This window comes from Panthera leo, chromosome B3 (genome assembly GCF_018350215.1).
Source record: "Panthera leo isolate Ple1 chromosome B3, P.leo_Ple1_pat1.1, whole genome shotgun sequence".
Classification (NCBI taxonomy): Eukaryota; Metazoa; Chordata; class Mammalia; order Carnivora; family Felidae; genus Panthera; species Panthera leo.
In genome coordinates, this window is record NC_056684.1 from 120,169,382 (window position 1) to 120,186,062 (window position 16,681).

Below are 16,681 nucleotides of genomic sequence, written 5' to 3' on the forward strand. Positions count from 1 at the left end.
TCCTGCCTCTGAAGGAGAAGGATAAAAAACTTTTCTTTCAGCTGAGTCGGGGGACTTTCTGGGGCAGCAGCGACTGCTGGTGACATCAGCATGAGTAGCCCTCGGTGCTGGGGGCTGTGAGGAGGGCCGCACCGGCTGTGAGGCCCAACTGGCCTGATTCTAATTGCCGACATTGAGCTGATGTTATTCTTGGCCCAGGACAGAGCGATTACTCAGTAGTTTCTGTTAAAGTGATCCTTTGTTAAACTTCTGCTCCCAGCCCCCTTCTCCTTCCCTCCCACTCTCTTCTCTGCCTCATCCAGACTGAAAAAAGCCCCAAAAGCAGAAAACTTAAGGACATTTTGATGGCCAAGGCAGAATTGCTGAAACTTCTTTGAACGACAGAGGGACGAAAGGGGGGATTTTAAATACATCTGGATTTTTCGCTGGTTCCGTTCTTGTTCCAAAGCCCTTCCATTTTTAGTAGACTTGATTTTGAACATAGTGAGGTAACTCAAGGTACGAGAAAATGGTGCGTCCTGAATTCCTGTCACCCTTCCCCTCCATCTGTCCTTGACTTCCCCCTTCCCACCAGACTCTGTCTTGCCAGACTCCCCTAGATACAGTAGGGGCCGGCGGAAGCTACTGTTCCTATAACAAGTTGTGGGGGGAAGGGGTGGGCAGCTCTGGGGGCATACCGAGGGGTCTTTCAGTACGCTAATAACACCTTGGGTGCCGTGTGTCATGAGCCCTTTGCTGACGGTATATGTGTGCATGCATCACCTCACAGGTGTGGAAAGGATTCCCATAGAAGCCCAGCCAAGTCTTGTTACCCTGCTCCTAAAAGTCCATGGCATGTGTCTAGAAAAATTCTGCTCTCCCCTGCAGGAATGAATAGTGTTTCTCCATTACCTTCAGCTGCTGTGTGTTTGTTTTGTGGGGGAGGGGAAAGAAAGAGAAATTCAGCAGGCACCCGGGCTTTTCCAGGAAGCCAGCAATAACACCCTCGCTCCTCAGCATGGCACGAAGAGAGCAGGCAAACGGGCTGACTGTGCAGGGGGAGTCTTTCCACGTCCTTCTAACAGTATCCAGGAGGAGGGGTGGACTAGGGGTATTTAGGGGGAAGAATGTGTGCACGTGTGCTTAGGTTTCTGGAGCATGTTGGCCTGTATGGCATAATCTACTGTTTTGTTTTTGGGGGGTTTTGGTTCCATTTTGTTTATCCTTCTGACTTTTATCAGGAACTCATACAACACTTAGTTTCTAGATGATGATGATGATGATGTAGATGATGATGATGATTGATTGATTGGTTTTCCTAGAACCATTTGATTTAGTAGATTTTGCCAAGCCAAACTCTTTTCTTCTTGTCTAATAAAAATACGTTGAAAATATGTGAAACGATACATGTAAAACTACATTTAACTGTTTTGGAAATAGATCCTCTGAACGGACTTTAGAGTCAGATAATCTTCAGTTTAAATCTTGGTTCTGTCCTTTGGGGTGTCTGGGTGGCTCAGACAAGTCAGTCAAGCTTCCGAGTCTCGATTTCAGCTCAGGTCATGATCTCACAGTTCATGGGATTGAGCCCTACACCAGGCTCAGTGCTGACAGCGTGGAGCCAGCTTGGGGTTCTCTCTCTCCCTCTCTCTCCCTCTTCCCCTCCCCTGTACTCGCTTTCTCTTTCTCTCTCTCTCAAAATAAATAACATAATCTTGGTTCTGTCTAGCCTATGACTGGGACAGGTTATTCAAACTTCTTTGGACCTCGGTTTGTTTATCTCTAATATGGAGATGATACTATATAGACGTGGGTTATCATGAGGATTGTATTTCTCAGGATGTTATCATGTGCCAAGCACTGAACCAGGAGTTATATTTGTATTATTGCATTGAATCCTCACAGTTGCCCTCTTATTAGTCCTATTTTAACAGACAAAACAGAGCATCACTTATGTGACTTTCTCAGGGTCACGTAAACAATAAGTGGAAGGACTGGGCTTTAACCCAGGTATGCAGGCAGGTGTAGCATCCAGCCTCTGGACCGACATGCTATATGGCACCACCCTCACAATATATTAAAGCATTCATATATTTTGTATATATTGATCTATATGTATTATTACATGAACTGTTAAGTAGCAGTGTACTTAGAACAAGTGTACTTATTGGCACCTATAAAACCGTGCTTGAAAAGTTATCTTCAGCTATTGGAACTAGTCTGCTACTGTTCACATACACTGTTATAAGAGAGGAAGGCCTGCTTTGTAAACATATTTAAACTCGGGTCTAGACATTATCTCAGTTATCTCAGATTCTTAAATGTCTTAAGAAGGTGTTCCTGGGCGGAAAACTCTTGGAAATGCCCATAATTTACCTTCTTTGTGCTTTTATTAGTTAGTAATAGGGTTAGGGACTACTGAGTTGTGCAGTATCCTGAAATATGTTCTAGAAGTTTGAAGATATGGAGCACTTGTGTGGGCTGTTATTAATAACATGGGAATTACCTCTCCAGTTATCACTTTGTCCTTTCCACCCTGTTATTGTTGCTGGTCATAGTATTTTAATTTTATTTCTATGCTGGTGTTTTGAGAAGACTGCTAGGACACATGACAGGTGTCTACAAATGTGACTACCATAGATGATACTTTTGCATGATTAATATTATGCTTCCTTTTTCAACTCCATATAAATCTGATTCTTAGTGCATTATTATAATATAGATATCAGTTCATTAAGCTGATTCATCACTACTGGTAATAGAAGTCCCCTGATTACCACCGGGTAGTTTTCTAAGCTGTTGCTAGAGTAGTATCCCTCTGCGATCTTGGAGGGAGGGAGGTGAGGGGCAAGGAAGTGGACGCAGAATGAGTACCTCCTGTGTGCTCAATGTAGCATTATCTCTATCCTACTGAGGAGGGAATTCAAAGAGTTTAAGCATGTTAGACAAGGTTGCATAGCTAGCTAATTGCAGAGATAATATTCAAACCAGGTCAGAAGACTTCCAAAGCTCTTTTCCACTCTACCTACCTCTCTCCCTCTTGAGAGAAGTGACCCTTCGTTTTCTTCTTGTTTTACACATGTATCATGAGTCAGTTAAGACATTCCAAATTTATTGTTGTTGCTGCTACTATAGACCCAAACACACAAAATCTGGAAGAAAGGCTCAACATAATGAATCAAAGTACAGAACTGTGCTTGGTTGTGAGAATGTTAAAAGGCAACTGTTCACCTACCAGCTGCTTGGAATCGGCCTTGTTTGTTGTATGACCTTAAATGTGTTTTTACTCCAGTTGCCTGGTGACCAGTTTCATTCCCCGCCCTTACTCTGTCACCTATGCTTTGTTTGTGTTTGTCTGTGGGCATATGGGGGACTCACAGCAGTAACTGTGTGAGCTGATGAAAAACCTCATTCCTAAAGATACAGAACCCCACCCATCTGAAAAGGATGCCGCGCAGGAAGAAGCGTGGATGACAGCAAGTCCTGGGCAAGATGCACAGTAGGTCAACCATGTGAGATTCTGAGCCAAATAAAACAAACCGTACGTTTGAAGGCAGAGACAAATTAGATATTTATGAATTCTGAATTTAAAGTTGTAAGGGAACTTAGAGATTGCCTTATCTGATTATTTCATTTTACTCATCAGATGTCAGACACAGACACATTATCAGGAGAACAAGAGCCCTGATATAGAAGAATTCCCTAAAATTGCTAGCCAATAAAAGATAAGGAACAATTGAAAATGATGCTGTGAATTATCCTTTTTTAACCAATTGAACTCTTGATCTGGGGTCATTGCTGATCATTTGAGATTATCTTTACTTATATACATACATACATACATACATATATACATATCTTTACTTATATACATACATACATACATATATACAAACTTATGTTAACTCTTAAAATAAGTAAGAAAAAATTTGCTTGTAGACATTTTTTTTTCAAGCTTTCTTTCTTAGAGTAAAGCTAGTGAAATCTGGGTCTTTCAAATGCATTTGATGAAAATTGGACACATTGCTAAGTTTGCTTTAGATTTGCTCTGGAAGGGAAATATGATTTCAGCAGATTTGCTTTAAAGGGGAGTCAGCATAGCATAAATAAGGAAGGCAGCATTGTATAATGAGCTCTGAAATCATCCTCTTCCATGGGCATGGACCCCCAGCTGACTACTTAGTAGCTGTGCCATCATGGACAAATTATGGAACCTTTTGTGCCTTGGTTTCTTCCTCTGTATATGGAGATGACGATGGGAGCCGCCTCAATGGTTTGGGAGGATTAAATGTGATAATTGCATGTAAAGTGTTTAGGACGATGTTGACCCATGGTAAAAGCTCAGTAAAAATCCATAACTAGTTTTTCATTATGGTAAAAACACATAGCACGAATTTACCCTCTTAACAATTTTAAGTGTATAGTACAGTATTGTTGACACTGTATGAACATTGTTGTATAACAGATCAATAACACTTTTTCATCTTGGGTTGAAACTCTGTATTCATTGAACAACTCCCTGTGTTCCCCTCCCCCTGACTCCTGGCAACCACCATTCTACTTTGTGTTTCTATGAGTGTTATTACTTAGATACCTCATATAAGTGGGATCATATAGTACTCATCTTTTTCGTGACTGGCTTATTTCACTTAGCAGAATATTCTGAAGGTTCATCCATGTTGTAGTATATTACAGGATTTCTTTCTTTTTTGAAGACTGAATGACATTCTACGATATGTATATACATTATCTTTATCCATTCCTCTATTGAGGGGCATTTAGAATGCTTCCACATCTTAACTGTTGTGAATAATGCCTCAGTGAACATAGGTGTGCAGATATCTCTTCTATTATGTATTACTTTTTTTTTTTTTTTTTTTTTTTTTAAATTTTTTTTTTTTCAATGTTTTTTATTTATTTTTGGGACAGAGAGAGACAGAGCATGAACGGGGGAGGGGCAGAGAGAGAGGGAGACACAGAATCGGAAACAGGCTCCAGGCTCCGAGCCATCAGCCCAGAGCCCGACGCGGGGCTCGAACTCACGGACCGCGAGATCGTGACCTGGCTGAAGTCGGAGGCTTAACCGACTGCGCCACCCAGGCGCCCCTATTATGTATTACTTTTAACCTTAAATATACATAGCGTTATAATTTCAACCTGGGGGCTTTAGTTACTCCCTGCCCCCATGCTGGAAGCAGAATTGGTTAAAATGATCTTAAGTTGTTTTAGAAGTTCAAGGCTCAGAAAATATTAATTGGCTACATGATTTTTTTTAACTTAAATTTATTTATTTGGACAATTGAAAATAAATGCATATGAATTTGTTCACAATTGCTAGAGAGAGATGTGAGAAGAATACAGAAAGGATGATTAATACCATGATAAGATGATGAAAAGAATGATACGGGGGGTGGGGGGGAGGTGCCTCGGTGGCTCAGTCCATTGAGCATCTGACTTCAGTTTAGGTCATGATCTCATGGGTTGTAGGTTGGAGCCTGCTTCGAATTCTGTGTCTCCCTCTCTCTCGGTGCCTCCCCAGCTTGTGCTCTGTCTCTCAAAAATAAATAAATGTTTTAAAAAATTTTTTTAAAAGAATGAGGGGCGCTTGGATGGCTCAGCTGGCTGAGCATCTGACTTCAGCTCAGGTCATGATCTCATGGCTCATGGGTTCGAGCCCCACATCAGGCTCTGTGCTGACAGCTCAGAGCCTGGAGCCTGCTTCAGATTCTGTCTCTCCCTCTCTCTGGCCCTTCCCCACTCACCCTCTGTCTCTCTCTATCTCTCAAAAATAAATAAACATTAAAATTTTTTTTTTAATTTTTAAAAGAGAATGATATCTGTGTAGATTTTTAGCATATTTGTCTGAAGGCATAAATATCTTCTAAAAAGAAAGAAAAAGAACAGCATTAGGATCAAATTATGAGCCACCTTTTCATGGGACACATGCTGTTTCTTCCCAGTAATCAAGGAAAGATAAGGAAATTATCATCCTCTCAAACAGACTGATGGAAATATAATTGGCACAGTCTTACCAGGGGGTAGTTTGAAAATATACATAAAAAAGATTTAAAACAGAAACAGCAGCCTTCTGAGCTAGCTATTCTACTTCAAGGAAATTATTTTAAGGAAATGATCCAGCACATGCAAAAAGATACAAATGACATGATGTTTGTCAGAGCACCGTTCTTAAATAGCAGAACAGACTGGTGACAACCTGCATAGGTGTATGTGTGTGTAGTTTCAAAACAGAAGTGTAACATTTTGGGGGGCCTACTTTTCCCCCCACTTAGATATCTCTTATGAACACAAATATAGGTTTGTATTACACTGTGTCAGTTTATAGTAGTCTACTGTTGGGTGGTTAAGTAATTATGATAAACTATCATAGAAAATATGCAGCCATTTAAAACAGTGATTGAAATCTACCCTCGTAGATATGAAGATATGCTCAAGTTAGATATTTGAATGAAAAAAAAGGTCTCCAAAACATCAGGTACCGTATAATCCTATTTTTGCAAGCCCACAGAAATACGCGCGCACACGTGTGTGTGTGTGTGTGTAAAATAACTTCATATATACACAGAAAAAAAGTATAAATGTTACCAGAGGTTATCTCTGAGAGTGGAATTTGAAATGACTTTCAAAATGTTTTCCTTTTTCTAATGAACATGTATTAAGGAAATTAACACGGGGGTAGCTGGGTAGCTTAGTCAGTTGAATGTCCAACTTTGGCGCAGGTCACAATCTCACAGTTCCTGAGTTCGAGCCCCACATCGGTCTCTTTGCTGTCAGTGCAGAGCCCACTCAGATCCTCTGTCCGCCCCCCCCCACCCCATCGTCCCGTGCCTTCCCTGCTTGCACGCCGTCTCTCTCAAAAATAAATAAAAAAAACATTTAAGAAAAAAATAAATTAATATGTTTCAAAAAAAAAAAAAAAAGACAAAAACCCTTGGGCTGCCAACCTTCTGTGAGTGTGTGTGACCAGTGTTCAAATATTGCTGGGCATTGAAGGAGAAAAAAATAGAAAGCAAAGCAGAATCCACAGCCACGAGTCTAAATTTGCCATCAGAATATGAGCCTCTACCAATGTAGGACTAATGGGTTCTGTGGTTAAAGTGGAAGTGGGGGGCTGCTAGTGAGAGAAGGTTATCTGTGTGATGTCTTAAGGCTATTTAATTTATTTAATTTCACTGGGTTTTCTAGTCACGGACCGCATCCCTGGCCTTAACCAGCTGCCTCATGGTCGGACTTCTTCGTCGTAACGCACACCTCACCCAAGATCTGTTCACTTGTCTTGATTCTATTGAAACGCCAACTCAGAGACTACTGCTAGAATCTTTGGTTTTATTGGATGACAGAGAGTATATCTAAGTATCTGTTAAGGACCAGCATGGTTTCCCACATGTGCAAGTACAGTTGACTTAGAAATTGCCTGAAACACAATGGTTTTTGTCGGTTGGTGAATAAATTGTTCTGTCCAGGTAAGCAGCTGTAGACACATCCTTGAGAGTAGATCATTTGAATTAGTAAGAGCCTTCTGTCTTAATTGCTAAAGGAGACAGAGCCTCTTTATTGATTTAAGAAATGAGGAAATTCCAGAGGCTGTCCAGTACCTTTGGCCACTCAAAGCTCGATCTCAGGTACGAAGCTCGATCTCGGGTATTTGTGTCGCCAGCCTCTCTCCGTATGAACAGTAGCATCTTCTGGTTTCTGCCCCATCCCTGTGAGGGTTACATACAGCACTGCCCCCTGCCTTCTCAGCAGTACCAGATGTTGTACTCTGTTCCTCTTGCTCGGCTCCTCTTGCTTGGCCCCCGGTCTTGTCCCAGCTGACAAACACTGTGAATGGAAGACAGCCAAGAACTCCATACAATGTGAGACAAAGGCTTTTTGGAAGCTTGCTTTTGCTAAAATAGAAACAGCTACCCTCACCCTCACCTTGGCCCCCAGCTTTTTACAACATCACATGATTGCACAAATGACACAGTGTGTTCTTTGCCTTGAACAGCTCTTGACTGGTTGTGGTCAGGTGAGTGATCAGCATCTTACATGCTCAGGAAGATACACCATCCCAGTACTTGAGCTGCCAGAGAACAACATTCTAGAAGCAGTTTTGTGTACTATGTAATGGGAACTTAATCCAAGTTGGGATGAAACTCGGTGGGGAGACTAATGCATAAAAATGTTTGCTTTTATGGAACCAAAGTAAAAGGGGTACAAAAAGACACTAACCCATTGAGGTTAAGGTTAACATTTCCCAACTTTATCTCCCTTAATTAAAAGAAAAGTGAATGTAGAGAGTTACTTCACTACAAAGAGCTATCTAGCTCCACTCCATCACCAATAAGCCCAAGTAAAGACAAAAAGAAGTGTTTTACTGGGTGGAATTTAAAAAAAAAAAACCTCCCAGAATTTAATCTCTGAACAGTATTATCTTTCTAGTAAGAGAGCCCAGATCTTGCTTCCCCATAACCTTCCAAGTTGCAGTCTGTGTTCTGTCTATCAGAAATTCCTCCTTCCCACCCACGAGTACCCTTCTGTTGTGGGAGAAGGAGGGCCTTTCCAATCTTTGGCCTGGGGCCAAGCCAACCCTCAAACTGTGGTTTTCTCTGAGTCTCCTTACTGAAGCATGGCTGTTTCCCACACCCAATAAAGAAGCAAAAGTCTTGTATATGTTGACCAGGTCTTGAGTGGAGGCCAGTGCTTACACAGCTCTCACATTCCCAAGACATTGACTGATGACGGTGTAGCCCATTCCCTGGGCTGTTAACCCGCAAGTGCAGAGTGCTAACATTGTATATCCAGACTCACATTTCTTAGAATTTATGTGGAGAGAACTTTATCTATTCTTCTATCCATTTATGAATGAATATCAGGACAAAACAATTCACATAATCTATTGTTGATGGAGTTGTAGGACCGGAGCCAATACACGGTATGAGAGGCTGATTTCTGCCAATAGTCTAATGAATTCATTTATATATCTGCTTTTTAACATTGCCTGAGTATTTTTGTGGGTTTCTTTATCAAATTTGATTGCTTTAATCTCATTACACTTAGCCTTGGCTTTGGTGAAATACCTGGGAACTTGTCTACATTACTGACTCTTGGGAAGTTTGGACAGTACAGAATTGTGATTTCATTGTCCATTTGGTATATTAGAGTGTGATGACTAAATAGCTGAGAACCTAGAAGCTGCTTTACTGTATTTGGGAAGAGTGTCTGCTTTTTTGAGATGCAGTACATTTGCATTATATTAAGGCTTAAACAAGCTGGACTTATTGGTAGATTGAGGATTATATCTCAGTTCAGGCGTCCGTTTTGCTGCATTTAGCAGACCCTCCCTTCTGCCCTATGCCACCATAGCTTAACAAATTAGAATTTTTCTTTTCCCCCATATAATCAGAAATCTAGAGTTAGGCTCTCCTGAACTCTATGGTACTGTCATGAGCCCATGCTTCTCTTGTCTTTATCCTTTACAATCCTTAGCAAGTGACTTCCACCCAAGGCCTGTCCACCTGATGCTAGCTGGATATCCATGTTCCGGATGGGAGGAAGAACAGTAAAAGGCAAAAATTGTGTCCTAACCCAGTTTGCCCCCTTTAAAGAGCTTTCCCGGAAGGTGCACATGGTTATTTCTAAGTACAGGAGAGATTGGGAAATATAGTTTTTTTTAAGTGGACACACATCATTACCCAAACAAAAATTGGGGCAGTATTATTAGGAAGAAAGAAAGAAGTATTAGTATCCAGGCAAGTGACAGTCTCCTAAGCAATAAATCCTCTTAATTTTTCTATTTTGTTATTTGAGGTAAAAACTGTTCTTATCACTAATGAACGTTGGTGTCCTGCCACAAAATTTGCCACAAAATTTGCATCTAAGGTCCTGCCACAAAATTTGCATCTAGGAAGATGAATTTATTTTTGTTTGGGATCTACAGAAAGCCTTGCTTACATTTTGTGGCTAAGTATAAGTTGATCACAGATAACACACTAGGCACTATTCAAAGTCCAGACAATGGTCCTATTACAAGATTACATCTCTGTAGAAACACAGACTTGACTATTTTTTTGCATAGGAATTTGGTTGTTACTAAAAAAAAAATAAAAATGAGTAGTAGTTACGAGTTTTCTTACTTTCATTCATGGGGTAAAATTTATTAAGCACCTGTTATGCACAAGGCATTCTACTAGGCACTGTGCATGAAAAAAAAATTAATCAGATGTCATTCAGCCATCTGCAGTGTGCAATGTCCAGAAGGAGAGAAAAGTACACATATCAGTGGCTGTAACACAAGGTAGAATGAGCTAAATGTGATAAGACACACACAAATAAATTGTTACAAGCATTCAGAAGAGGAAAAGATTATTCCTGCCAGAGAAAATTGAGTAAATATGATCTGGGGAACCTAAACATATGTTTTCATTTTAAGCGTTTGCTTTCACAGCTAGTGAGCATCATCGTAAGACTAGAAAAGTATGTTGAAAAATGCCCAGCCAGCTGCCATTCACAGACCCTACAGAGGCAGACCTGCATGCCATCCCATCCTTCGGATCCTCAGCAAATGGAGGTGGGAGTTTGGGAAGGAATGGAGCGTTTGCCAAAGGTCTACAATGCGCCTGGTATTTGGTCTACTTCAGGAATCCTTTATTGAATGCCTGGGTGATATTGACATATGGGGGGTCTTCATTTAACCCCCAATAATCCAGCAAAGTAATTGTAATTGCCTGTGAGGAAGCTGAAGGTCAGAGAAGTTCGCTAACTTGAAAAAGTCACTGTTTATAACTGCCAGAGGCTACATTTGAGCCCAGGCACGTTTGGCTGCAAAGCCATGCTGTTCTTCACTTACCTGAGTCTCTGCCTTTCACTGATGACCAAATCTGGATTTGTAGGCATAATAAGTGTTGAACAGTGAACTCCTTCAGCCCCGTCTAATGCTGAGTCCTGTACCCACCTGGTTAAAACTAGGGCGCCATTTGGATACTTTGACTAGTACCCAGAGTTAACTTTGTTACCTGCTTAAGTCTTAGGAGAACTTGACTTTTTTTTTTTTTTTTACCCTTGAATGATTAATTTTTGTAATAAATAACTACGTATGGATGGTACAAAATTCAAAAGGTTATAAATGATATGTAGTGAACAATTAGTTTCCCTCTTTCCTGGACCCCTAGCTAACCGGTTCTTCTCCATGGAGGTTCCTAGTTTTTTGTGTACCCTTTCAGAATTATTCTATGCACATATCAACCTTCTGTGTATGTGTGTGTGTTTCTGTGTGTTTTGTGTGTCTGTGTGTATGGTTGTGTATATTCTTTTTCCTTTTTTACACAAATAGGAGCTTACTACACTCACACCATTCTGATCTTGCTCTTTTCATTCATTTTTTGTTTGTATTTAGAAGTCCCAGCAAGATTTTTTAACAAAAGAAAAAAACCTCAGTGATCTTGAAAATATGGTTAAGTTGTCACCACAGCAACATGTATTGAATGGATGTTTTTTTTTTTTTTATGATGGCAGTTCCTTTACAACACGAAAAATCACGCTCAGTAAGGAATATTTTCATTTCCAAGAGCCCTTTGCTAATAGTGGCTTTTCTTTCTCAGCTACTCATCCAGTGAATTTGTTTATGGATGGCTGCTATAGAGCTCTTCAGCCCTGCTTCGGATTTCTAGTCTCCTCCCCATTCTGAAAGGGGCAACTTTCACTTTTCAATCTAAGGTCGTGTGTAGGGATGTAGTAGTGAAAATAAACTGACAGTAACCCTCTCCTGCCTCCTTCCTTCCTTTTAGTTGAGTCTCTCCCACAGATATTGAGACCCTCAGATATGGAAATGGTGTTTGAAAGGAATAGATTTGTTTTTGAGTCTGTCTTGCTGTACCCTGTGGTTACTTGTCCTCAGAAGGCTTGCTGGAGCAGAATCAGGGCTCCTGGGCCCTCTTGGACCATCTGAAGACCTTCCCACATGTATACACCCCCCAACGCCTCCCTCCTGGCTTGGCCCATGGGCTTGGGTCTTCCTTTGTTCCCCTTCTTCCGTTCAGAGTTGGAGGTGAGGGAAGAGCTCTTCGGGTTCCCCTTTGCATGGTTTGCAGAGATGAAGAACATCTCAGTCCGAATGGTCCATTTGAAAATGCTGTAACCCTCTACTTCTGAAATTGCTTTGTTCTTTGTTAAGCCTGCCAAACACATTTACTCTGCACAAGAGTCTCTGATCCCTCTCAGACCTGCCTAGCCCAGGACCTTTGGACATATTTCCCTGAAATGGGACATTCCAAGGCATGAGTGTAGAAGGGTTGGTTAACATTTTGCTAAAGCTACCCAATTTATATTTTTTTATATCTTAAAGTATGAAAGCCATAAAAGACAAAAATAATATTAATAAAGTCTGTCTCTAAGGTGAATGCTTCCTAAGAGCATCTGATCTTACCCTTTTGGCCTGGCCAGAAGGAAATGACATTTCTCCATGTCTCTTTAAATGCAGTGTCTTCAGATGGAAATCAATTGCCAGAAATCTTTTTAATAAAAAAACCTTCTGTACTTTGCCAATTGTATATTTTCTCTTAATATTATTTCACATTTAAAGCTTTTGTAACGCATGCGTATTGAAAGCAGTGTTAATAGTATGGAATGATCAATAGCAAAATTTGTGGCCTCCCCCAAAGGAAACACCAATTGCTAATGAGATAAATAAGTTATAAGCATTTTTTAAGCATCTACTTGAGAAAGTATACCTTTACATCCTAACTACAGACATATGTTGGTGTTTGTGACATTTAGATGGTGATTTTTAGGTCTTTATTGATCGGTAGGCTTACCCTCTAAGCAAATACACATTTGTATTGATCTTATATTCATACAGTAACTAGCATTCAGGTAGTGATTTTACTTTGAAAGCATTTTAAAATGTAAAGTCTTATGTTAATCCTTAAGTCAATGAGGTGTTAAAGAATTCTGCAAAGAGTCCTCAAGGCCACACATGGTCTGGCTGTTCTGTTCCAGCCTCCTCTCTCCACCTCTCTGCTCAACATGCCCTTGCCACACTGGCTTCTACCCACTCCTCATATGTGCACACCTTCTAGAAGAGTTCTGAGTTCTCTGAGTGGGCTGGAATTGAGTCAAGCTTCAAGCCACTTTTGTTCCTGTGCTTTATTTCTAGTACTTGACACCCAGTAGGAGACATTCATTAAATATCTGTTGAACTTAACAGTGAAGGAAACAAGACAGAGAGACCAGACGCTTTTCTAATTTCCACAGATGGATAATACATAGTACCCATATGCCCTGATTCCCAGCACAGTGTACTTTCAACAAGACCGTCTCAACTCTCTCCTTCCAGACCTCTCCATTCTCTGAATCTGGACCTACACTGGCAGTATTAGAGAAATTTTTCCTAAAAAATTACTTCAGCAATCTCCCTTTTCCTTTTGTCCCACTTCAGGATTACAACCCAGTTACTCATTTATAGCAAATGGCTTATGAAGGACATCTCCAACGACCTTTCTTTTTCTCTTCCTTGTAGGCCATCTTTGGCAGCCAGACACTACCTAACTCCAATTTATGGACAATAAATAATGGTGCAGCTTGCAGAATTTCAAGTGCCACAGCTAGTGGCCAGAAGCCAGTCGCTCTGCCGCAAAAAGTGGTGCTGGCTCCAAGTTCTTCCTCCTCGCTGGTCCCCAAGCCCCCAGCCAATCACAAACAAGTCCTCAGGAAGATGACCTCCCAGAAGGCCTCCAAGTAAGTTTTCCTTAATCTCTCGTTCAGTTTCTTCTGAGTCGTATCCATTCTGTGCTAAGAGTACTCTTCGTTTATGAGGCCTTCAAAATAGTTGGTACTGTACAGAAGACAAGAACACTTGATGGGGACTGAAAGTTAACTCTGGTTCTCAGCCTGGGCTGAGAGTCACCTGGGGAACTAGTGGACCATGCTGAAGTTTGGGCTGTGTACCCTGTGGGAGGGGCAGGTGCTGCTCTTAGGTTCTCCGGGGATTGTGATGAGCGCTGATGGCAGGGTTCAAGGTCACTGCCAGTGACTAAGTCTTCCAGCCTCTGACAGGAGCTACCATCAGACAGTGCACTGGGTAACAGTGCTGAACCGTGGGTTTGGAGAAAGGAAATGCAAACTTCTTCCTGATGTGTTTTTTTCCTGGTCTTCCTAAAGAGTCAGATTTTTTCAATTTCATCTAAAATTCTGTATGCCTTCTCCCTCTCTTCCCCGCCCCACCCCCCCCCCCCATACACCTGTATGCGTTGTTCACTCTTAGGGATTTGAATGGGAAGACACTGGATTGGGATTTCACTGAGGGGGTTAGGAAGGGGCAGTTTGTGGTTGAAGGCCAAGAGCACAGTGAGAAGGAAGCTGTATGGCTCTTCAGCCTGGAAAGAGTAGAAGTGAGCCCTCAAGGGTGTAGCTCCGGAGCCAGACTGCCTGTACTCACACCCTCACGCACTAACTGTTTAGTAACTGAAGACCTTTGGTCGGTTGCAAGTTACTTAATCAGTTAGCCTCAGTCTCCTCATTTGTGAAGCGGAGATAATAAAGAGGATCTGCTTCACAGAATGTTGATAAATACTAGCAGAGTTAATACATGTAATACTTTGCATGTAGAGCATCTAGAGCAAGACTAGCACACAGAGGAACTCAGTGAGCCTTAATTACCATCATAAACATTCTAGAATCATGCTCTCTTCCTCGGGTTCAGGAAGCCCTCAGGTAGGAGAATCAGCGAGCCGGATGTGCATGTTGAATTTGCCAGTATGCGCCTTGTTTGTGGATCCTCTGAGTATTGCCAGTACCCTGAGCTGGCCCGTGGTGGCCCACTGGGGCCGGCTCGTCTGCTGGTAGGGAGGGGGCCTTGTCAGCAGGCAGCAGGACCATTTGCCGCCCTGAACTCAGTGCTGGCAGGAGAACTCTTCAGCCTTTTGAGATGAAATTGCGGCTCTATGGACAAACTTTGCTGCATTTTTGTGGTTTCTTCTCTCTGACAGGCAGGAGTGTGGGAAAACCGGAAACAGCTCAGCACCAAAAATGCACAGAAGGGGGGAAAAAAGCAAGATTTCTTCAGAATTTAAGAAATATAATCCAAGTATCAAAAGGCATGCTGTAAGGCGTTGTTCCAGGAAATAGTTTCCAATTTGCCTTTAAAATTCTAGCACAAGTCTCTGAAGCTAAGTAAGTTAGTACTAATGGAGACCTTGATGTTCCTTCACTTATGTGTATAATGTACAGTGTCGTGGGGAGCCCCACTGTCTTTAATAGTCTTCTGACTTTTAGGAAAAGGAATGGCATTGTTCTTATTTGACCTGACCCAATGAAAAGTTCCCTCTAAGAAGTATTCAGATAAAGGTTTTTTTTTTCTTTAACCTTTTTATTTTATAATAATTTTAGATTTACAGAAAAATTGTAAAGACAGAACACACAAAGATAGAAACACCCCATTTTCCCCATTGTTAACATCCTTTATTGCCATGGTGCATTTGAAGAAGGTACCATCCTGAGAAACTGTCATTGATACGTTATTAAGAACTAAACTCCATACTTTATTTGGATTGATGAAGTTATTATTTTTTTTTTAACATTTATTCATTTTTGAGAGTCAGAGAGATACCTAGCGCGAGTAGTAGAGGAGCAGAGAGAGAGAGAGAGAAGGGGGCACAGAATCCGAAGCAGGCTCCAGGCTCTGAGCTGTCAGCACAGAGCCCGATGTGAGGCTCAACCCATGAACTGTGAGATCATGACCTGAGCCAAAGTCGGACGCTTAACTGACTGAGCCCCCCAGGTGCCCCTTGATGAAGTTATATTTAATCTAGAGAAACCTTTCACAGATCCTTGAGTATCAGTCGATATATTCTTATGTTCTAAAGTAATTCATGTTCCTAGCCAGCCTAGCAAGTTACTTAACATTTAGTGACTTCGTTTCCTATTTAAAATGGGAGTAATAATAGTACTTGCCTCATGGGGTTATCAAGAGGAACAAATGAATTAATGTCAAGCACAAATATCATGCCTGGTACATAATGTATGCTAAATAAGTGTTCGGTGTTATACTGTTATCATTTAGGTTAATACTGGGATGTCATTTCAGGAAATTTTCATATAACTTTTTACTTTCGTCTTGCAAGATATGTTGCTTCATTTGCTAGGAGCTCGTTTTGGCCTTTATTCTGGCTCCGTTCAGATTAATCAGGAACCATCAGTTATGAGTGGTGATACTGAGTCACACTCGGGAATGCCATAGTTGCCCCAAGAGACACAACTAATGAGAAGTTGTAATGAGCTTTTGACTGCGCCAAGCCCTGTGTTTTGGGGTTGAACTTCAAACTTCTCCTAGCACAGAAGTTGGCATTGGACAAATATAGAAGCGATTTCCAAGAGCATCAAAGTTTCCACATCCTAGAGGGTTGAGTTTAGAGAACAATAGAACATAAAAGATGGAATGTCGTTTGGAGTTGGTGCAAAGGGAGTTGAGAATCAGAACAGTGGGGTCCTATTTCTTTATGATAATATTGAAGTCACTTTCCCTCTAAAGGTTTCAGTTTCCCATCTGTAAAACAAAACCACTGTCCCCACTGAATAATTAACCAAAATAACTGGTTTTCTGTCTATTCCATTGAAAGCTTTTTATGAGCACATTTCTTTTTTAATCTTGTTGCTTTACAGCCATTTCCTCATCCCCTCTTGGCCCACAAGTTCTTTGTTATAGTCC

At 41.2% G+C, this 16,681-nt stretch overlaps 1 protein-coding gene across 13 annotated transcripts in view; it reads left to right on the plus strand.

The window, feature by feature from the left end:
- The window catches only part of TTLL5 (tubulin tyrosine ligase like 5), a 284,938-nt gene that overhangs the window by 202,712 nt on the left and 65,545 nt on the right, over positions 1–16,681 (plus strand). For all 13 annotated transcript variants that reach the window (XR_006203962.1, XM_042943838.1, XM_042943847.1 and 10 more), the window contains one exon: positions 13,496–13,713. Coding sequence is in view for 12 of the 13 variants with exons in the window: in XM_042943838.1 (XP_042799772.1) it covers positions 13,496–13,713 (218 nt within the window). In the remaining variant the exon portion in view is untranslated. The remainder of the gene's footprint in view (positions 1–13,495; positions 13,714–16,681) is intronic.